The 22,780-nt window shown below is 48.7% G+C and overlaps 2 protein-coding genes across 5 annotated transcripts; one reads left to right on the top strand and one right to left on the bottom strand.

Moving 5' to 3' along the window:
* Positions 1–360: 360 nt before the first annotated feature.
* VPS52 (VPS52 subunit of GARP complex) lies at positions 361–17,901 on the bottom strand. Of its 4 annotated transcripts, XM_005891391.3 has the most exons (20): positions 17,602–17,896; positions 16,494–16,578; positions 16,289–16,341; positions 16,037–16,112; positions 15,776–15,843; positions 15,304–15,479; positions 14,551–14,701; positions 14,163–14,263; positions 13,957–14,089; positions 13,775–13,832; positions 13,281–13,414; positions 12,694–12,849; positions 12,101–12,219; positions 11,812–11,935; positions 11,442–11,537; positions 11,242–11,349; positions 9,841–9,906; positions 1,637–1,748; positions 1,301–1,419; positions 362–1,060 (listed from the first exon to the last, which is right to left on the bottom strand). In XM_005891391.3, the coding sequence occupies exons 1-20, from the start codon at positions 17,689–17,691 to the stop codon at positions 914–916; spliced, it is 2,172 nt and encodes a 723-aa protein (XP_005891453.1). In that variant the 5' UTR covers positions 17,692–17,896; the 3' UTR covers positions 362–913. The 4 variants fall into 4 exon arrangements, with proteins under 4 accessions (XP_070216869.1, XP_005891453.1, XP_070216870.1 ...); XM_070360768.1 differs by having other exon boundaries at positions 361–1,060; positions 11,812–12,219; positions 17,602–17,898; XM_070360769.1 differs by lacking the exon at positions 17,602–17,896 and adding an exon at positions 17,437–17,505 and having other exon boundaries at positions 11,812–12,219; positions 15,776–15,847.
* Positions 17,745–22,683, top strand: RPS18 (ribosomal protein S18). Its single transcript, XM_005891392.2, has 7 exons — positions 17,745–17,828; positions 18,025–18,102; positions 18,567–18,665; positions 21,976–22,062; positions 22,150–22,251; positions 22,362–22,453; positions 22,564–22,683. Exons 1-7 carry the CDS (start codon positions 17,745–17,747, stop codon positions 22,637–22,639), a joined length of 618 nt encoding a protein of 205 aa, XP_005891454.2. The 3' UTR covers positions 22,640–22,683.
* The last annotated feature ends 97 nt before the right edge of the window (positions 22,684–22,780 follow it).

The following is a 22,780-nucleotide window of genomic DNA, read 5'->3' as shown; positions in this document are numbered from 1 at the left end:
AATCCCGGCGTCAACCTGGGGTGGCCAGAGGGAAGGAGAGCTGGTGTCTGCCTTAGGGGAGCCGAGGCTGCTCTAGTGCCCCATGCGGCCAGCATCTGCCATTTTCACCAGGGTCACTTCCTCCGCCAGGTTGGTTACTCCAGAAACAGTTCTCGCCCTAAAACCAACGCAGCCACTTTGGCCTGAAGGAGCTGAAGGTTAGAGGTAACCGCGAGCCCCGAGTTTCTGGACACCCACCAGAAAGGGATGCAGGCCCAGGAGGCAGTCAGAGCGCAAAGGTGATCCTGGAGCAAAGACGGGGTTACTTGAAGGCCCCAGGAGGAAGGAGAAAAGAAATGGGAAAAGAGTGTTATATCATATTAAGTATTTATTGTTTTCTGCAGACTGACCTTGATGTAACTCTCAAGCCAGGAGGGGATTGATTAGTGTTCAGGCTGCTGAGATCTTAGGTCAAAAAGCTACAGAAAATAAATCACTGAGTAGAAGAAAAAAAAAAAAAAGCCAACCATTATGAGACAGTCTTCCCTTAACACACCAATTCCAAGAGTTGAGGCTTCACACCTCATGACATGCTGACAAGAGCTGAGTGAACCAGAAGGTTTTACTGGGAGAAGAAAAAAGCCTTGGGGGTGGGCAGTGGGAGTAAAGAGGGGAATGACAACACTGGAAAGATAACTGAGGTTATTTTGGAAGCCCAGGAGGTCCTGGGAAACTTGAAGACACGAGAGATTCCCAAAGCCAAGGGGATCCGGCTTATCCTGATGAAGCAAGGTCCCGGGAATGAAGGCAGAGTGAGGCATGTGAGAGCCTAGGAGGCAAGGGGGGAACTGGCAGGGAGTCCCAGGTGAAAAAGGGGATGGGATGGGGCACAGAAGTCCGTGGATAGGGCTGGCGGCCCCCAGGGCTCGGCGCATCAGAAGTTGGGCTTGTGCTTCTTGAGTTCCACCATGAGGTGGTGGATGTTGATGAGCTCGGCCCGGGCAGGGAGGGCTCGCAGCTGCGGCTGAGACAGCACTCGGTGGAAGCGATGATAGAGCTGGATCAGCTGGGTCAGAGCTCCCTGCTCAGAGAAAGTCACGGAGGGATGAGATGCAGGGTGATGCTAAGGATGACGATAGCCGTCAGCTTAGGGCTCAGCCAGAACTTTGGGCATGGCTGGTAGTTGAAGATCAAGCCAGAAGGGGACTGATTAGTGTTCAAGCTGCCGATTTCTTAGGTCAAGATTCCGAGCCCCGAGAAAAGAGGAGGGCAAACCAGTGATGGGGCGGGGTGGGAGTGGGGACCGGGAGTCGCAGGTTACCTGGATGATGCTGGTTCCATTTCTGAAGTTGGTGAAGCTCCGCATCACATCCTGACTCAGAGACTCCACCGACGATTTCCAGGAACTGCCGAAGCCACGAATCAGCTGAGTAACCCGGGCTGAGAGAAGGAGGAAAAAGATCACAGCTAAGTGATGTCTGATCCCGCTAGGTCCTCCCCAAGGTACAGCCGTCCTCACCCTGAAACCCCTCTTTTCTGGTGTTCTCCCGACCCCCTCTTTCATGCCTGACACCCTCCCCATGTAATCTGCATCCCTGAATTTTTCTTTTCCATTCACCTTTCCCCTCACCCCACCATATCCACCCCATCCTCAGACCTTCTTCCCCTCGAAGTCGTTCCGCTTGTCCACGCTCAATCAAAGCTTCAGCTTCCTTTACAAATGCCACCAGCCCCCCAAAGGGGGGCGATAGCAACTCTTCAATGAATTCCTGTAGGAACGCACACACATACAGAGTTGAGTTTCCTGGGATGGGCAGATTTTTCCCAGTTCTGGCATCATGACCAACTTGGTCCTTAGAATACTCCCATAACAACAGCGAACCTCTAGAAAAGTCATGTACTTTAAGACATGGTTGGTCTCACAAGAGGTAGGGGAAATCTCCTCCCTTCTCAAAACAAATAAATAAATAAACCACAAAACCTTTGTTTAGTTAAATTTTAAAAAATTGAGCTGGGAGCAGAGGGCCAGAACCAGAGAAGTGGGCCCTGAGCGCCTGGGAGAGGCGGGGCTTCAGAAAAGTAAACGGTCACAGCAGCTCTGCTATCAGGAAGCTGAGCTGATGCGGCCTTGAGCGGAGATGCTGAGCGTGGTCTCAGGAGAGCCTCTCAGAGGTGCCAGTGCAGACCCAGCTGGATGGCATCTTTCAGCTATTGCAAAAGCAGAGGCAAGTCTTCTCTGAAATCTCCCTGATCCCCATTTAGGCCCCGATGACTGCCCCTGATTGAGACCGAGAAAAGAGCCCAAAGATACCCAGTCACAGAAGCAAGCTAGCTACCACGAGTCAGAAGAGGCAACAAGCAGTGGACTCAGACCTCCGAAGACCGCCAGTGTTAAAACTGTCACATACAGAGCAGTTGTACATTCTGTATGAAATGTTCAAAGAAGTTAAAGACACAGACACAAACGTGACGTATTACCAAGATCAGAAACAGACAGACTTGAAACAAATGGGATTTTAAAGAAATGATTTAGAAAAAAACTTTTTTTTTTTTAATTTAAAAAATGTCAGCTGGCTAAACAGCAGATTGGATATACCTGGAAAAATGACTGAGCAAACTGGAATTTATAATTGAAGAAATGACTCAAAATGCAGACAGATAAGGAGATGGAAATTTTTGAGACATTGAGAGACATAGAAATCTAATGGTCTAAGCGGTGATCACCGATGGCCACTGGCCAAAAGAAAGCCAAGAAGACACTAATGCCCTGAGAGAAGTACACACCACCACCTCTCAAACAGCCTTGTAAAAAAGTCTAATTGGAATCCGCTCAAGCCTTTCCACTGAATCACAAAGAGGAACAGCTTAGGCATGCTATGCAAGGCAGTCAGCAAAATCCAGACTGTACGTCATTCTACGTGACAAATGACTCCATTTCTTCCACAAATAAATTGCATGGAGGAGATAGGGAAGAGATGGAAGGGAAATCTACAGATTAAAGAGAGACATACAGGGACTGCCCTGGTGGTCCAGTGGTTAAGACTCCACACTCCCAACGCAGGGGGCCCAGGTTCGATCCCTGGTTAGGGAACTAGATCCCACATGCCGCAACTAAGACCTGGCACAGCCAGATAAACTAAAAAAGAGAGAGAGGCATGTATGGACTGTATATGGATGCTGACTTGAACCACTGTTTATAAGTGGGGTACGTGAATACTAGCTACTTTGAGAGTGATTCTTTTTTTTTCCAGGCCACCTCAAGTGAAAGCCCCAAGTCCTATCTTTTTTTAAAAGTGTGATAAAGTATTGTGGTTTAAAAAAACATATCCTGACGCAGATGAAGTGATGATAGTGATGTACAGAATTTAATTCAAAATCACTGAGGGTTGGGGGACGGATGGGAGGATGAACAACGGGTTTTGATACAGATGAAACAACTGTCCTGTTATTGGCTGAAGATCTGTGATGGCCCCTGGGGGCTCACCATGCTATCCTCTATCTAGCACGTACATTTGAAATTTCCCTAAACACAAAGTTAAAATGAAAAGGCAAACAAACAAATAAAAAACAGTGCAAGGGAGGGACTTCCCTGGTGGTCCAGTGGTTAAGAATCTACCTTGCAATGCAGGGGACACAGGTTCGAACCCTGGATAGGGAACTAAGATCCCACATGCTGCAGAGGAAGCAACAACTGAGCCCTCTCACTCCAAAGCCCATGCGCCACACAATGAGAGTCTGTGCGCAGCAACAGAAGATTCTGTGCGAAGCAACTAGACCTGATGCAGCCAAATAAATAAAAAAAAAAATTTTTAATGGAAGGGTGGAATTTAAGTAGGAAAAAAAAAAAAGAAGAAGAAAGAAAAGAAAAACCCAACCCAAATAGTAAGATCTGGTAAGGTGAAAGCAGAACTTTTATTTCACTTAAAAATAAACTACTTATATTTAAAAATAAAATCCTTTGTGGAATCTAAAATATGGCACAAAAATGAATCTATCTACAAAACAGGAATAGACTCACACACATAGAGTACAGACTTGTGGTTGCCGAGGGAGAGGGAGCTGGAGGAGGGATGGATTAGGAGTTCACAAACTATTATATAGGATGGACACGCAACAAGGTCCTATCGCAGAGCACAGGGGGTTCCAGCCAATACCCTGGGACAAACCATAATGGAGAGGAATATTAAAAAGAATGTACACATATGTATAACTGAGTCACTTTTCTGTACATCAGAAATTAACACAACATTGGAAATCAACTATATATCAATAATGTGCTCAGTTGCTTAGTCGTGGCTGACTCTTTGAGACTCTGTGGACTGCAGCCCGCCATGGAATTTTCCAGGCAAGAATACTGGAGTGGGTTGCCATTTCCTTCTCCAGATATATCAGTAATAAATAAAAATAAAATCTTTTCCATTCTTCCCACAAAACATCCACCTATATCCACTGGAGGCTGTGAGATAACTAACATGAGATGAAGAAGACATTCCCAAGAACACATCTTTCCATAATTAAGGAATCTTTATTTGTGATGTGATTTGGGACAGAGATCATAACAAATTCAACCTGTTATAGTTGCCTAAATGCAATAAACCCACAACACTCTTAAACAGTAGGGGGCAAAGCAGGTGGATGCAGAGCTAAGCTCAACTAACAGAGATGACCTGTCCTAACACAGTCACCATGAATCACATGTAACAACTGGTCACTTGAAACAAGGCTGCTGCTGCTGCTGCTAAGTCGCTTCAGTCGTGTCTGACTGACTCTGTGCGACCCCATAGACAGTAGCCCACCAGGCTCCCCCGTCCCTGGGATTCTCCAGGCAAGAACACTGGAGTGGGTTGCCATTTCCTTCTCCAATGCATGAAAGTGAGAAGTGAAAGTGAAGTCGCTCAGTCGTGTCCGACTCTTATCGACCCCTCGGACTGCAGCCCACCAGGCTCCTCCATCCATGGGATTTTCCAGGCAAGAGTACTGGAGTGGGGTGCCATTGCCTTCTCCGTGAAACAAGGCTATTGAAACTGAAATGTGCTGTGAACATACACACCAGGCTAAGAGACTTCACATAGGAAAACTTTTCAGATGAATCATTACTCATCTATTTGTAGATAAATAATGTTGAAATGATAGTATCTTGGACACAGTGTTTTCAGTAAAACATATTAAATTTGTTTCACCTATTTCTTTTTTGTCTATAAAACTTAGACACTAGAAAACTTGAGGCACGTACTATATTTCCATGGGGCAGCAGTGGTCTAGACTTGGATGGACTTTCTTTAAGCTCTCTATCCAGCCAAAGAGAGTGGGTTTTTGTTTGATTGTTTGTTTTGACCTTGCAGCCCAGCTTGTGGGATCTGTTTTCCCACCAGGGATCGAACCTGTGGCCTCTGCAGTGGAGGCACAGAGTCCTAACTTCTGGACCTCCAGGACAGGACCTCCAGGAGAGAGTGTTCTGACCGCAGAGGAGTGACCAGAGGAAAGAGCACGCTGGGTTTCAGCTCGTAATCTCTCCCACACAGTACTGAGCAGCAGCCCACCCAAAGGCACAGGACCATCCCCACCCTGGCAGATCCCACAGGGCCTCAGGGCTCTCAGCAGAGTCCTCACTGAGCACATCTCTGGGGTCAGAGGGTCTAGAGAATTGCGATTCTGAAGGCAGAGCCAACATTCCCTCTGGTCACCTAACCGTGCAGGTGAGGACAGCAGGTTCTTTTCTCATCGAACTAAACGTTTATTTTATGAAACAGAGAAAACAGACTGGGAAAGTTTAACCTATAACTGACCAGATCCCAGGAAAGAAAGATAGGAGGAAAGCAACGTTTAAAAAAATACTGGCTGCGGGAGAAGGGGCAAGACAGGGAAAGGGGATGAAGAGGTACAAACTATTACGTACAAAATAAATAATACAGCACAGGGAATACAGAGAATATTTCACATTTAAAGGAATACAGGGACTTCCCTGGCTATCCAGTGGTGAGGATTCTGTGCTTTCACTGCAGAGGATGTGCGTTCAATCCCTGGTGGGGAAACTAAGATCCCACAAGCCGTGTGGTTCAGCCAAGAGAAAAGTAAAGTAAATAACATAAAGGCATTTAAAAAACAAAAGTAGGACAGAAAAAAACACTGGTCAATAATTAGCAGGGAAAACAGAAGGGGAGGGACGACTGAAGCATTAAAACATTTAAAATGTTTAAAAGTCCATGTATTACTTGAGATAGGTGTTAAATATTAAGTTTAGATGTTAAGCTAAATTAACATTAGCTTGTTAATTTAAAATTTAAAGGACAAATTCCAAAAGAATGGAGTACAAAATCCAAACAATCAGAGATGGACAAAAAGTTGTAAGAAAAACAAAGGCAAGAAGGAAAAAAGACACAAGACAAAGAGAAAACTAAAGATGGATGAAAACAGTAGAAATGTCACATTAATCACAATAAACATAAATGAAAAAAAAGACAAATTAAAGGGCAGAGATAATTCAATTGGATTTTTTAAATTCCAGCTATTTCTATTTTTAAAAGACTTAAAATGTGAAAATATGAAAAGGAAAGTAAAAAGAAAGTAAAGGAAAAAAGCGGAAATTTTTTAAAAAGTGGAAATAAATTAAAAAGCAAATATTAACTAAAATAAAGCTGGAAGAGCTATGTTAACATAAAATAGAATAGGCTTTAAGAGAAAACTGTTAGGGCTAACATGGGTCATGATACAGTGACAAATGCTTCAAGTCACAAGGAAGATCATATGATTCTAAACTTTTGAGAATTTAGATAAAATAAGTTGAAACTATATAAAACAAGATCTGACAAAACTGCAGTGAAAAAGTGATAAACTTATGAATTTCAAAACATCTCTCTCAACTACTGACCAAAAAAAAAATCAGTAAAGATATAGGTGATGTAAATAACAATTAAAGAGCTTGATTTCCACACCTGACAATCAAAGAACACACAACCTTCTCAAACATACGTGGATCGTTTTCAAAAGTTGATCATGTCCTATGCTATGCTATGCTATGCTAAGTCACTTCAGTCGTATCCGACTCTGTGCAACCCCATAGACAGCAGCCCACCAGGCTCCCCCGTCCCTGGGATTCTCCAGGCAAGAACACTGGAGTGGGTTGCCATTTCCTTCTCCAATGCATGAAAGGGAAAAGTGAAAGTGAAGTCGCTCAGTCGTGTCCGACTCTTAGCGACCCCATGGATTGCAGCCTAACAGGCTCCTCCGTCCATGGGATTTTCCAGGCAGGAGTACTGGAGTGGGGTGCCATTGCCTTCTCCGTGATCATGTCCTAGGCTGAAGCAAATCTAAAAAGATTTCAAATTTCAGATTTTCAATACCAAAAGGCCACATTCTCCATTCACAATGCAACTGTTAAACATTAATAACAAAAAGACTTTTGGAAATGTTAAAGCACTTCTAAAAAACCTCATGGATTAAAGAATAATTGAAATATAAAAGTTCTTTGAACTGAATAAGAAAAATGCTACACTTTCAAACCCACAGAAGTCAATACAAGCAGTATTTAGAGGGAATTTCATAGTTTTAAATCTTCCCTAGATGTTTGCGCTGGCAAGTTCTAAGATATTTTATAGGAAGAGATCATTTCAAACCCAAAATCTTTAAGAATAAAAAGAATGAGGAAATCCTTCCTTCCCACCTGCCTCTACAAATCCAGTATGACTTTGGTGCCAAAACCACATAAGGGCAGGACAAGAAAGGAATAGCACAAGCCTATCTCATTTCTGCACAGAGAAGCAAAAACTCTATATGCATCAGACCAAATCCAGAATGGCTTAACATTCCAAAATCTACAAATGTAGGATACCACATGATAGACTTTTTTAAAAAATGAAGTATAGTTGATTTACAATGTTGTGAGTACATGTGTATTGAATGAATATACATGTATACATATATATGTATTTTACAGATTCTTATCTTTTATAGATTATTATGAGGTATTAAATATATTTCTCTGCAGTATACAGTAGATCCTTGTTGTTTATCTATTTCATATATAGTTCTGTGTATCCGTTAATCCCAAAGTCCTAATTTTTTAAAATTAAATATATGATTACCTCAACAATTGCAGAAAAAGCACACATCCCTGATTAAAAATTCAATACCCATTCATGATTTAAAAACAATAATAACTCCTGGAATACTAGGGATTGAAAGGAATTTTCTTTACCTGATAAAGGATATCTATTTCAAAAAAAAAAAAAAACCCTACAATAACAGTACTCTTAAAGGGGAAATGATGAAAGCATTTGTTTTAAAGTGAGGAAGGGACTTCCGTGGTGGTCCAGTGGCTAAGGGGGACCTGGGTTCCATCCTTGGTCAAAGAACTAGACCCCACATGCCACAACTAAGAAGAAAAAAATAATCCCGCATGCCACAACTAAGACACGGCACAGCCAAATAAATAAATAAATATTCTTTTAAAGTTAAGAAAAGGTAAGCGTTCTCACTATCACCCCTCTATTCAACCATTCAACTTTAAACAAGGTACTAGCCCCTGTAGTAAGAGAATAAAGACATAGGAATAAAATAGGAAGAACTGAAACTGTCACAATTCAGAGATGACGAATGCCTACATAGGAACACACATCTCCAGAAGTATTATTAGAAATAACTTAGGAAGTGGCTGGCTATATAATCCATATACAAAAATCAATAGCACTTCATATACCAGTTCAAACAAGTAAATTTCCTCTTGAAAAGATAGTATTTAACAGTCTATTTAAAGGACAAATTCTAAAAGAATAAAGTCCAAACAATTAGGAAAAAAAAAATGAGATCATTATTTCTAGTAATTTCAAGTATTATTCTTGGTAATTACTCCTAAATAAACAGTAGATCCCTAGTTCCGGAAGATCCCACGTATCTCGGGACGACTAAGCCGGAGAGCCGTAACTACTGAGCGCACCCGCCCTGGAGCCCGTGCTCCGCAACAAGAGAGAAGCCCCGTTTGCCACAACTAGACAAAGCCCGCGCACAGCAACAAAGACCAACACAGCCAACAATTAATAGAAGTAACTAAACTAATTGACTTTAAAAAGAATGAGCTACAGCCTCATGTCATAACAGGACAATACTAGAAAAATTATGCGTCAAATAATCCTGCAATCCTGTTACTACGGCACTCAGAACCAAAACTGAATAGTTACTGTTTCGGCATACAATTTTTTTTCTTTCCTTTTTGGTTGTGTGCTGCACAGCATGTAGGATCTTAGCTTCCCATATCCCCTGCAGTAGAAGCCAAGAGTCCCAACTACGGGACTGCCAGGGAATTCCCTATAGCTCTATTATTGCCCATAGCCAGGGCATGATAAACACAACATTTAGGTCAATAAGCGCCTCTATGTGAGAGACAGAGAGAGGGGCCGAGGAAGAACTCAGACTTTGATGTTAGTTATTGCCAAGGTGTGTGATAGCTTTGTGGATGTCTGTATCATTAAAAAAAAAGAAAAAACAGAAATAACAACAGCATGTTGTGAATCAAGAGTTGTATCACAATTTCAATTCTGCGTACCTGGAGCCCGCTGCCACTGTAAGCGTGCATGCGCACACACACACACAGACCTAAACAGCACACACGTGACTTCCCTGGTGGTCTAGTGGTTAAGAATCCGCCCTCCAATGCAGGGGACGTGGGTTCAACCCCTGGCTGGGGTACTAAGGCTATACATGCAATGGGGCAACTAAGCCCTCGAGCCGCAAGTACCGAGCCCTGTGCTCTAGGGCCCGTGTGCGGCAGCAAGAGAAGCCGGAGCGCCGCGACAGAGAGCCAGTGCAGCCAAAGTCACCAGCAAAACACAGCACAGGACTGTCCCTGCCCTCACCCCACACCCCTACCTGTGTCCGCGCGTTGAGCAGCTGCTGGAAACTTTCAACCTCTTTGCTGTCATCCGCCGCCCGCTCCTGAGGAAAGACAGAGGGGAGTCTCAAGTTTGGGGAGAAGCTGCCCTTCATGCTGGCATATCCCCATCCTTCCACATTCACCATATGGAGCCGGACACCACGTCAGACTCCAAGAAGAAAACGCTTGACAAGGCCAACGTGATCTCTGCACTCGTGGAGGAAAGGGGGCAGAGCGGGCGCCCGGGGTCTCGGGGGAGGGTGACGGGGCAGGGGCCTCCGGTACCATCAGCACACCCAGGAAAGGGGGCAGAGCGGGCGCCCGGGGTCTCGGGGGTGACGGGCAGGGGCCTCGGTACCATCAGCACACCCAGGAAGGGGCAGAGCGGGCGCCCGGGTCTCGGGGGTGACGGGCAGGGGCCTCGGTACCATCAGCACACCCAGGAAAGGGGGGCAGAGCGGCGCCCGGGTCTCGGGGGTGACGGGGCAGGGGCCTCGGTACCATCAGCACGCCCAGGAAAGGGGGCAGAGCGGGCGCCCGGGGTCTCGGGGGAGGGTGACAGGGCAGGGGCAGTACCATCAGTACCACCAGGAAAGGGGGCAGCGGGCGCCCGGGTCCGGGGTGACAGGGCAGGGGCCTCGGTACCATCAGGCCAGGAAAGGGGGCAGAGCGGGCGCCCGGGGTCTCGGGGTGACAGGGCAGGGGCCTCGGTACCATCAGCACACCCAGGAAAGGGGGCAGAGCGGGCACCCGGGGTCTCGGGGGTGACAGGGCAGGGGCCTCGGTACCATCAGCACGCCCAGGAAAGGGGGCAGAGCGGGCGCCGGGGTCGGGGGGTGACAGGGCAGGGGCCTCGGTACCATCAGCACGCCCAGGAAAGGGGGGCAGAGCAGGGCCCGGGGTCTCGGGGGTGACAGGGCAGGGGCCTCGGTACCATCAGCACACCCAGGAAAGGGGGCAGAGCGGGCACCCGGGGTCTCGGGGGAGGGTGACAGGGCAGGGGCCTCCGGTACCATCAGCACGCCCAGGAAAGGGGGCAGAGCGGGCGCCCGGGGTCTCGGGGGGGGTGACAGGGCAGGGGCCTCGGTACCATCAGCACACCCAGGAAAGGGGGCAGAGCGGGCGCCTGGGGTCTCGGGGGGGGTGACGGGGCAGGGGCCTCGGTACCATCAGCACGCCCAGGAAAGGGGGCAGAGCGGGAACCTGGGGTCTCGGGGGGGGGTGACGGGGCAGGGGCCTCGGTACCATCAGCACGCCCAGGAAAGGGGGCAGAGCGGGCACCCGGGGTCTCGGGGGGGTGACAGGGCAGGGGCCTCGGTACCATCAGCACACCCAGGAAAGGGGGCAGAGCGGGCACCCGGGGTCTCGGGGGGGTGACAGGGCAGGGGCCTCGGTACCATCAGCACACCCAGCATCATGTCATAGTTGTTGATCAGAAACACAAGCTGCTCCTTCCTCGAGGAGAACTCAGCTGCCACCCGGAGGACAAAATTCTCCACCTCCACCTGAAAAAAAGACCGAAAGGAGGGAGTGACAGGAGCAGGCAAGGCTCCCCACTTCAGCCCCAGGGGCAGGGGACCCCTCCCGCACCCCGCACCTGGAGCTGGCCCAGCAGCTGCATGGTCCGTTCGTTGGGAATCGTCTGATTGATGCTGACAAGAGCCGAGGAGAATTCTGCGTATCGGCGCGTGATCTGGAGTAAGAAGGAGGGACAAAAACTCACGCCAATCCCCCCGGCTCAACCGACAAAACCCCTGACTCTCTCGAAGCTGGCCAACCAGCCTCTGGGCGATCCCCACCTCCAGGCCCTCCCACACAGTGCCCAGCCCACACTCCCAGGGTGCCCCCACACAGCGTGGCTACATGTCCAGTCAGGCCCAGAGACACAGCCCCGAGGCCGAGTGACCACACAGTGGGACTGCCAGCCCTGCCTTTCAGCAGACCCCGCCACCCCTGCCCATGCTCACATAGTGAGGCCGAGTGTCCAGCCCTCCGAGGCGCTGAGGGTCAGTGCTGCGGACACTTTGGACGTTCATCTCCAGGATCAGTTCAAACCGTGGCCACAACAAGGCAAGCACCTGTTCCCAGTACCTGTGGGCTTGATCAGAATCAGAGATCTGGCAAGGAATGTCACGGGTGGGGTGGGGAGGCTGAAACCTGATCGAGGGGTGACCATCAGTGGAGGCAGGAGTGGGTGTGAGAGGTGAGTGTGGAGGCATCAATACTGCCTCCAGGCAGACAAATGGGACCAGTGACCTGTCCAGGGCAGGAACGTCCCTCTTGGCTGTGATGTTGCGGAACCGGAGGACGATGTGGATGCAGAGGAAAACAGCGATGGCATCGTAACAGTCAACGAGGTAAGACTCCAGGTGTTTCTGTGGTTGAGGATTTAGAAACAGGCAGAGGACTGGAAGTGTCTCTTCCTGTCATTCCCAGTGACCATGGACGGATGCAGTGCTCCTTGGGGGACATGACACTTGCGGGTACAGGGAGAGATCTAAATGGAAAATGCACCTCCTTTCCTGTCCACCAGCCACTCACGTGGTCCTGTGGCCTTGCTCACCTAATCTATGATCACAAGCCCATCACAGCAGAATTCAGGGCCGGGAACCAAGGTCTAGGAGCCTCTAAGTGTTGGGTGCTATCGCCTGGGTGTGAATCAGAAGGAGGGGCGCCTCAGGGACCCCCAAGCTTTGATGGATTTGTGGGGAGTCACACACAGTGAGAATGAGGCGCATGCATTCTAAAATGAGAGGATCCTGCCTTCAGTGCCCCAGGGCCGTGGCCTCACTGCAGTGCTGATGAGGACTGGGGACAGGGTTGAGGAGCCCAGGAGCCAGCGAGCTCACCTGGGTCATGCTGAGGGTGCGGCCCATGACAGCATGGAACAGGTCATGGGCAGCCGGGCCGGACACCATGAAGAACTCGCAGATGAAGAGGTATTCACGGCAGGAGTTGTCGAGGAGGGCGTAGTGCTGGCTGCGGAAGAGGGCCTCGAAAGGATACTAGGATGGGTGGGAGAGGCAGGAAGAGACACAGACGGGTGGACCCCAGTCCTGGCTCTCTGTGGACATGGCTGGAACATCAGCTCAACTGGGTACCAGTAGCTCAGAAGACCCTCCCCATCTAACCCTCGTTCAGGCTGCAAAAGGGCTTCCTGAACAGGTACTGAAGGGCAGGGGCGGGGTGGGGGGAGGGCTACACGAAAAGAGCCCACCCCCACCTGCTGTTGCTGCTCCTGCATTTACCGCCACACCTGCCTAATGACCTATCACCCTCTGTAACACCCTGAGTCAATGGTCCAACCCTCCTCTCATTGCAGAGTGCAGGGGCAACTGGAGATTGGGACTCCCCCGGGCCCTGCAGCCGGGAAGCTCTGCCCTGAGCTCTGTGCTCAGAGCCCCACCCCGAGGCTGAGGCTGGCTCTCCCTCCTACCCTCTGTTCCCCGCGCTGGGCAGTGTGGGGCACAAGGATGGGGGCTTCCAGTTCAGCGGGGGAGATGACAGAGCCCCGGGTCCCCAGGGTGAAGATGGTGTTCCTGCTGCGGAGGGATGGCTTTGAGAAGAATCGTGAAAGGCCAGAGTCAAGGGAAACAGATCACAACTGTGATGGAAGATCAAAGACCCAGGACCTCCAGGGGCCCCCAGCAGTCAGACATGGCCTCGGGGTCCCTCCTCCCCAGTCTTGGGGCCCCACTTCACCTGACATCTGTGAATGGGCTCCAGGGAGCCTCTACGCTCCCTGACATCATACACAAAACTCAGTGTAAGGGTGATCTGTGCATTTTTCTGGGGAGGGAGGTCCCCGCCTTGATCTCATTTGCAAAGTTTTGGTCCCACAGAAAAAGGTAAGCAGCAGGGCCTTGGAGGCTGGAGCCAGAGGCCCTTCCCTCTCCAGGCCCAGCTGAGTGCCCCTCAGCTCCAAGATATCTTTCTTGGCTGTATCTTCCACGCCCATTAGGTCATCCTTCTCAGCGACTTCCTCATACTAGAGAAGAGAGGATAGAGAACTGGAACATTGCTTCCCAATGTACAAGAAAAAAAGACGTCTCTTTACACAGTCACTCCTCTCAACTCAGGCGCCCAGAACACCTCTCCTTCCACGGGCTTACCTGCACCTTCATGAGCCGCCCCAGGTAGGAGCGGTAGTAAGACAGGTATATCTTGCTCAGCGTCTCCACGTACTCGTCCCTGATTTCCTTCGCAGTGGCGCGTTCGTTGCCCAGCAGGAACTGATAGAAGAACCTGGAGGAGCCAGGAACCAGTCAGTCTCCCAGCCAGCCCCTCAGGGACACCCGCCCACTCTCTGGGTGGCGACCTGTATTTCAGCAAGGCTGTCTGTGGGATCTGATAGTTGGTCATTGGCTTTCTGAAAGAATAAATCTTCTGAAGGATGAACTCTCGGATCTTCGTCACAGCCTAGATGTGGGGGACCAAACACAAGGCATGAAGCTGTAGCCTTCTCACTGCCTGGGAAGCACCGAGGGAAGGAATGAGCGTTGACTGTTGGACGAGCAAGAGTAGAGAACACCTCTTTGATATCTGTTAAGACTTTCAGAGGAACCCAGAGATGTGAGGATGAGCCCTGCCACATAAAGGCAAGGAGAAGTTCTTGGGGGTGGGCTACAGCGAGCTTTGCCAGGGCAATCCAGGGTAGAGGTCTAAGGGAGGCTGGTTCGAGTTGTATGTCCACCCCCACTTCCCACCTTGACTCGGAGGCGGTCGAGCACGCCCCGGACATCTGCACAGGCCGCTGTGCCCCTAGCCTCCTGTTCTCGGACTGCAGCTGCCTTAGCATCCAGCTCCTGCAGCTGCTCCAAGAACCGGGGCTCTGTGACTGGTGCCTCCAAAATTGCCCTGGGGAGCAGGGAGGGGTGGGATGGGTGAGGAGGGAGACCCAGACACCTCGAGACTCTAAACCATACCCCTGGCATCCAGCGTGTGTCTCCTCTCCCTTTGTACACTGCATTATAGTGTCAGAACACGTGCACAAAGTATTCTGTTCCTGGACACACATACCTCCATCACCCACATCAACCTTAAACCCTTTCTCGATGCCCAACCCCAGATGATTCCTATTCCTTAAAGCCTGAGTCAGGGTAAAAAAGAGCTGTCAACTGCTCATCATTTTCTGGAAAGTGTGTGATAACCTGAAGCCAGGAGACCCACGTGGTTAAGTAGGGTAGGTCACGCCCGCCCATCTACTTTCTATGACATTGTTGTCCTTTGTTATTCAGTCACTCAGCCGTGTCCAACTCTTTGCAACCCCATGGACTGCACCATGCCAGGCCTCCCTGTCCCTCACTATCTCCTGGAGTTTGCCCAAGCTCATATCCATTGAATCTGTGACACCATCCAACCATCTCATCCTCTGTCTTCTGCCTTCAACCTTTCCCAGCAGCAGGATCTTTTCCAATGAGTTAGCTATGACATTAGGACCGTTCAAACTAGTGACTCACGTGACCAGAGCAGAGGGCACCACGAGACCATCAACAAGCTCCCCGAGTTTCCCCCGGACAGCCTGCCGGTTCCGCAGTCGAATGTTCATGGCTCCAGACTGTTCCTGCAGTGTCCGGATCTCAGAGCTGATGGAGCTGAGATCACTCTGAAAAGCTCCCAACATCTGCTCCATGCGCTGGGAGAAGGCAGAAGCGCTGCTGATTAGCCATAGGATTGGTAGGGGACAAGTTTCTAGGTAAAGTCTCTAGTACCTATCCAACTATGAGAGTAGTGGGTGATGAGGAAAAAGGTACAACAAAGGCAAATAACAACGTTAGTCACGGCAGCAACAACAAAAGCGGCTGCTGAGATCATCCTGAAAGTGACTCTAACTGTCCCTGCCTGAGGCAGATGGCCTAAAGAATCATCCTGAAGACCATGACCATGATCTGCGCTCTGGGATATGAGGGGTCCCAGGGCATGGTTACTAACCTCAAGGACAGCATCGCAGGCTGTGATCTGATTGTGCAAAGATGCTATGTTCTCACTCTCTTGGATATCTGACTCACAACAAGTCAAGGGGCCTCACTGTGGACATGGCGATTCTCAGACCTCCGCAGGACCTCTCCAATTTCTCCCTGAGGTGACAGAAACCTCAGAGAGAAGACGGTGGCCCCGGGTGGGCTGTCAGCACCATACCCCTACAAAATGCCCGTTTTAATAACAGCACCCCTCTCCTCTGCTGGAGGATACAATCCCGAATGGACTTCTGCTCAATCTGCTGTAGCTCCAGCTCAACCTGCTTTGAATAGTGACGAAGATCCACACCCTGGGAGAACAGAAATGTGAGAGGGTCAGGAGGAAGTCAGTGAAGGGACACTGGAACAGAGTCAGCAAAGGACTAGAGAAAAAGACCAGGGTGATAGTAGGAGCGCAAAAGACTTTTTTCTTTCCTTTAAGGGGAGGGTTCAGGAAGGGGCAGATTAGTATAGTGGAAAGCCTCACCGTTTTAAGAGCTTCCTTTACTAACTCATCCTCCAGATTTGCCTGAATGTGAACTGCAAATAGAAGTTCATCATAAGGGTTCAGCTAATTCTACAGCTCTGTCTCCACACTGAACATCCACACACCAGTCCCAGCCTTAGTACTTGCAGAGCCCAGCCTCTCAGGTTACAGGACCACATACCCCCCACCCTCTGCCATCACTTACCATCCACTTCATCCAGGATGAATTCATCAGAGGTGATGTCCAACTCTCCAATCTGCAATGGCTCCCGAAGACCTGGACCACTCCCCTGGAGAGGAACAGGTTAATGGGAAAGAGAGAAGTGGAACAAAATATAATGGAGTAGTCACCAATCCTTGAAGCGGAGAAGAGGGACTTTCACTGGGGAATCACAGGTAAATACTGAGTTCACAAAATGTCAAAAGTTCCATATTGTCTCAGTCTACTAATCGGGGCTGATGGATAGGAACGGGACAAGGAGACAGGCAAACCACGAAGCGTGAAGGTAACCAAATCAGAAAAATTAGAAGATGCAGAAGGCAGAACAGAACTTGCAGGTGAATTTAGGATCTCTAGACTGCTGCTAAGAGTCAGACATGACTGAGCCATTTCACTTTCACTTTTCCTTTCATGCATTGGAGAAGGAAACGGCAACCCACTCCAGTGTTCTTGCCTGGAGAATCCCAGGGATGGGGGAGCCTGGTGGGCTGCCGTCTATGGGGTCGCACAGAGTCGGACACGACTGAAGCGACTTAGCAGCAGCAGCAGCAGCAGCAGACTGCTGCTACCTTAAATGTTCTATCACCATCCCTCGGGGGCGCGCCAACCTATTTAAAACTACCAGCTAATACATAGTGTTTACCTACCTGCCAGGTGCCATCTTACATATATTCATTCACCCAGTCCTAACCCACAACATAGATAGTAGGTCTTAGTTTTTTCACCTTATAGGTGTGGAAGTAAGGGCATAGAGAGGCAAGTTAAACTTGCCCGAAGACACACAGAGTATACGTGGCAGAGCCTGAATTAAAGCCCAAGCAATCTGGTTCCAGAAGCCATGTTCCTAGACTTGCTTCTCTATTCTGCCCAAACATCTGGAAGTTAACTGAAATTGTGGCCCCAGAGCCAAAGTCTCGGCCATGCTGACCCCAGCTCAGGTTCAGGTCGGATCCCACGGAGGCGTATGGAGAACCAAGCCGGGTAGCATCATTGGCAGCTGCGAGTTCCACCCTTGTGCCTACACCCAGCCCAGGCTTTCCTGACGTGAGGAGACTGGACAAGACTCTGAAGGAGAAACAGCCCTGCTTCTCACCAGCGGGCCCTCCTCCTCCTCCATATCTGAGGCCCCGGCCCGCAACACCAGCTCACGAGCAGCTGCCGCCATGGTCGCAGCGGCGGCCATTCCGCGCAGCCTCACTTCCGGCAGCTGTCAGTCAGGCGAATCTGTTCCCCGGAATGGAACTACAGGTCCTGGAGTGTCTTGCACGGCGCGAAATCGCTCCCAGATATTTGTTTGCCTCCAGTCTCCCTCTTTCAGCTGTAACCGCTTCACCCAAGTGAAAACAAGTGGAATTCTTAAGCACAATCTCAATCCGGAACCTTTGTTGCTCGCACACACAAGACCTGTACGAACAGTAAAGAAAACCCGGACCGGAAGTCATGCCGCCCGATTCAGAGTCTTGCATAGTTTCCGGAAGCTCCTTGCTCAGATAGCTCCGCCCGTTCCGCCTGGTAGCAATATAAGGCTGTTACGTCACTTCCGTTTTCTCTTCCACTGGAGGCCTACACGCCGCCGCTAGGGCCGCCAGCCATGGTAAGAGTACAATCCTTGCGGGGATCTAGCGACATCGGGACCGGGGCAGGGAAGGTCTTGCTGTCAGAGGGTTGAAAATGTCCTGTCTTGGGGGCCTCCAACTTTCTGGGTGGAGCCTCGGATACCGCTTCTGGAAAAGGACAACTAAAGACATCCAGTCTGGGGACTGGGGCCGGAGGAACTCCCACCCCGGGCACTAGAACGGTTTGGGCGTGAGGGGGGACCTCAGTCTCCGCCACTCAGAGTGTACTTGGGGCACGGGTAGGAGACACACTTCTTCCCCGAGGTTGCGTTTTCCCAAGCCTGAACACTTCATGTTCCTGCTGTCTGCAGGATTCAGGAGTTTGTTGTGTCGTGAAGACCTGACGGGGGTTTCCTGCTCCCTGTGTGACAAGCTTAGCGTTCGTGTTTGAGGTTACGGTTTGATAGTAGTTCACTCTAATTTCTCCCTCAATCTCTATCAGTCTCTAGTAATCCCTGAGAAGTTCCAGCACATCTTGCGAGTACTCAACACCAACATCGATGGGCGGCGGAAAATTGCCTTTGCCATCACTGCAATTAAGGTAAAGTAGGGTAAGGACTGATGGCTTCCTTGGTGGCTCAGACGGTAAAGAATCTGCCTGCAATACGGGAGACCAGGGTTTGATCCTTGGGGTTGGGAAGATCCCCTGGAGAATCTCCTCCAGTATTCTTGCCAGTTCCACGGACAGAGGAGCCTGGTGGGGCAACAGTCCATGGAGTCTTAAAGAATCAGACACGACTGAGCGACTCACACACACGCAGGGTAAGGACTAGAGACTATAGATGAAACTTGAGTTGTTAACACCTGAGCTGAAAGTGAGGCAAAGTGAGGGGAGTCCCAACCAGATGGTCTTGTCTGCTAGGTAAAAAGGACGATTAAGAGAGCAATTAGTTCTCTTAACCGCTCGCCCCCTTTGTCCCAAAAGGTAAGTGAGAAAAGCCAGAGAGTCCTCTCAGGTCAAACCAAGAGATTTCACCTAGGGAATGGGGAAGTTGGATAATTGTACCATTTGAAGGGTAAATAGAAATGCCAAGAGATTCCAAGTATGAAGAAACCTATAGTTATTATGTCAGTGAATGCAAGCTTGGATATCTCCCTTAACCTAATGAACTCCCAGCCTTCCAGATGGGGATGTTATCCTTAAAAAGATTTTTTAATTGTGGAAATGACTGAATGTTTTCTGCCAGTATGTTTACACTTCTTGGAGCCAAGGTTGCTTAGAATCCCCAGAAGACACTATGATAAGTATTTTATAGATTGTTTAAAACGGCAAATCAGCATCAGCTTTTCTTGGTGAGATTTGTCACGTTTACTTTTTCACTCTAATTCAAGGAGCACGGCTTTCATTCTTAAATAGTACGTTTCATCTTCTGTGAAACTAGTAAGTCAGTGAAAAATACAGTGTTCAGTGCAGGCTCACCTCATTTTGTGGAGCTTTGCAGATACTGTGTTTTTTTGTGGTAGCTCTTAAGACAGTTCTTCAACATTTGCACACATGGTGTGTCTGTCACATTTTGATGAAATACTTTAAAAGTTTTCAGTGGTGTATTTGTTATGCTTATCTGTGATCAGTGACCTTTGTTACTATTGCAAAAAGATTTAGACTTGCTTAAAGTTCACATGATGGTTAGTACTTCATAGTAATAAAGTGTCTTGATTAAGGTATGTATAGGCAGTTGCTCACTTAATAGATTATGTAACTACATGTGCTGAGAAACCAAAATACCATGTAGCTCTCTTTATTTCAGTGTTGTTGGGTGTGGTCTGGAACTGAACCTGCTGTATCTCTGAGGTTGCTTCTGTTTTTAAAGATTGCTAGAATGCTTAGGTCAGATAGTGAAAATAAAAGATGAGCGTGGTTGATAGGATGCTTCTATTAAATCCTTTCTCCCTGCTGCTTTGAAATTAACTAGTTTGGTATTTGTTACCTTAAGTATATGTGATGACCTTAAAACAGATTTTGTAAGCAGTTTCCAGTACTTAATGAGTATGTTGATAAGACTCTCTTAGGGAATCTCATGCCCTGCTTACCACTGGGAAAGATTATTCTAGAGATACACAGGTACTTGGGGTTTTGCTAACTGTGTTTCAGCTTTTGCTGGCTCTTCTCTGGTGAGACAGCCAAAGCTTAGAGGTACCTGGTCTTTTGTTAATGATTTGGAATGTGGGGTTGAGTAATACTTATAAATTGGAAGGGAGTTGCTGGGGCTGGAGGCTAAGTAAGAGGAGGGATTCCTCAGAAAATTAAAGGAGCAAAGTTAATTGGGAAAGGTGAGGTATCAAAGGTGACATAAGCAGAAAAGGGTATTTACTAAGTGGTAACACACCTGCAAGATTTTTTTATGCCACAATCCCTTCTTTTCTTTCCATTTGTGCACTTCTGCTATGAATAGTCCTTAAGGTTGGACTGCCCTTCCTCTAAATCAGGATGATACCTGGTCATCTGGATTGTTTGGAAACATGGTTGGAACTAGTCACAATGACTGGATGATACCCATTGGTTCTCATAATTGGCAAGCCAGTATCTGAACAGGGCTTTCAAAAAGCTTGACAGCAACTTAAAAAAAAGAAAAGCTGTTTATCAAAAATCATAAACGCTAAAAAGTAGGAGAGAGAGAATTATTGGCCCCCTATTGAGGCATCCAAGGGACTCCTGAAAATCCCTTGGACAGCAGGGAGATCAAACCAGTCAATCTTAAGGGAGGTCAACCCTGAATATTCACTGGAAGGACTGATGTTGACGCTCTAGTATTTTGGTCATCTGATGCTGGGAAAGATTGAGGACAGAAGAAGAGGGCATCAGAGGTGAGATGGCTGGACAGCATCACCGATGCAGTGAACATGAAGTTGGGCAAATTCTGGGAGGTGGTAGGGGGCAGGGAGGCCTGGTGTGCTACCGCCCACAGGGTAGCAAAGAGTTGGACACTACTGGGTGACTGAACAACGGTCGATGTATCATCTAGTTAAAAATTAGAATCTTGTTTTATCTTTACCTTTCTCTACCCACTTGTATTTTAAAGCAAGTCTCAGACATACCACCTGTAAATATTTAAATTTGAGAGACACTTAGATCTTAGTCTCCTCTCAATCAATTTGGTAATTTGACCTCCAGGTCACTTTCTTACAGAGAGGAAATCCAGTTTCCTGGGACCTTTGTGACACAGATTTGTTGACTTAAAACAACCGAAACTTAATCTCTCAGTTCCGTGCCAAACATCCTTGGTTTCCTTGTCTTGGCAGCTGCATCACTCTAGTGTCTCACCTTATCACATGGCCTTCTTGCCTGTCTGTGTCCTCTCCTTTTATAAGAATACCAGTCATTGGATTTAACTATTTCTAACCAAAGCCATGTTTTGAGGCTCCCGATGAACAGAAAGTTGGTGGAACACTACTCAACCCAGCACACGGTCGTTCACTTTGCAAATCTGTTTGGCTCGTGAGCTCAGGTGGCAAGGAGCACCAGTGTTGGTGGTGACAGGATGCCACTGGTCTCAGTGTTTATTTTGATCACAGGGATTTAGTGACCTGCCCAAAGGATCATGGCCTATGGCCCTTTGACATCACGAGCAACTGACAATGCTGTCCCTCAACCGTTAATTCAGAGAACCTTGATCTTGTTGCTTTGGTGCTCCATTGACTGAGAAGCATCAATTTCGTCTCCACTGTGTAGAAATCAGAAGGTGCCACTCGGGTGCTACAGCTTTCAGGGGATATCAAAACCTTTTTTTCCCTTTAATGATTAGGCTTTGTATCTGGAAGAGTATGTTATTTTGGACCCTACTTTTGTGTGCTTTTTGAATCATGAGCAACCCAAAAGGTCAGACTCACACAACTCTAAAACCTCTCCTCAGGGTGTGGGGCGAAGATATGCTCATGTGGTGTTGAGGAAAGCAGACATCGACCTCACCAAGAGGGCCGGGGAGCTCACCGAGGATGAGGTGAGGACAGGGATCGGGGCTGGGGCTGGGCCTGGGCCTGCCTGGAGATGGGGGCTGTCTGGACCTGACCCTTGTCCTGCCTGCCAGGTGGAACGTGTGATCACCATTATGCAGAATCCACGCCAATACAAGATCCCAGACTGGTTCTTAAACAGACAGAAGGACGTGAAGGACGGGAAATACAGCCAGGTGTGTGTGGAGAGGGGAGAGCAGAAAGAAAAGCAGGCTGTCCAGTTGGGACTGGACCTAGGAGACCAGGGCGGAGAACAGCCATCCCTCACTGTCCCCCGTCTGTGCAGGTCCTGGCCAACGGTCTAGACAACAAACTCCGTGAAGACCTGGAGCGCCTGAAGAAGATTCGGGCCCACAGGGGGCTGCGCCACTTCTGGGGGTGAGTGGGGGCCCGTTTGTCTGTCCTTAGACTCCCAGGGGACTCTCATGCCCCGTCTTTTCCCAGATTTGCTTGATATGGTGAGTAACCTTTGTCTTTTCTCCCTGCAGACTCCGTGTCCGAGGCCAGCACACCAAGACCACAGGCCGCCGTGGTCGCACTGTGGGTGTGTCCAAGAAGAAATAATGTGTGGGCTTTGTGTTAATAAATAGTTTATACAGTTAACGGCTTCCGTCTTGTGGTTCTTTGCGTTTTTCTGGAGACTCTGATAGGGAATATGCTTTCACACCGGGCCCTGTTGGTCATTTTTCACACTCGATTGATGTC

Source organism: Bos mutus, chromosome 23, assembly GCF_027580195.1.
Source record: "Bos mutus isolate GX-2022 chromosome 23, NWIPB_WYAK_1.1, whole genome shotgun sequence".
NCBI lineage: Eukaryota > Metazoa > Chordata > Mammalia > Artiodactyla > Bovidae > Bos > Bos mutus.
The sequence above is the reverse complement of the archived record's forward strand: the minus strand, read 5'-3'. Positions and strand labels throughout refer to the sequence as shown.

Bases quoted from the DNA above. Each gene is read 5' to 3' on its own strand.
- VPS52 (XM_070360768.1), bottom strand. From the start codon at position 17,691: ATGGCCGCCGCTGCGACCATGGCGGCAGCTGCTCGTGAGCTGGTGTTG. The intron at 14,702-15,303 runs GTGAGTCACTAG...CCTGCTCCCCAG, and splicing joins GTGCCCTCTGCTCTGGTCAC to GGCAATTTTGGAGGCACCAG. The intron at 12,220-12,693 runs GTGAGCTCGCTG...CCTCAACCACAG, and splicing joins GCACCCTCAGCATGACCCAG to AAACACCTGGAGTCTTACCT.
- RPS18 (XM_005891392.2), top strand. From the start codon at position 17,745: ATGGAACTACAGGTCCTGGAGTGTCTTGCACGGCGCGAAATCGCTCCC. The intron at 18,103-18,566 runs GTAAGAGTACAA...AATCTCTATCAG, and splicing joins CGCTAGGGCCGCCAGCCATG to TCTCTAGTAATCCCTGAGAA. The intron at 22,252-22,361 runs GTGTGTGTGGAG...CCGTCTGTGCAG, and splicing joins AGGACGGGAAATACAGCCAG to GTCCTGGCCAACGGTCTAGA.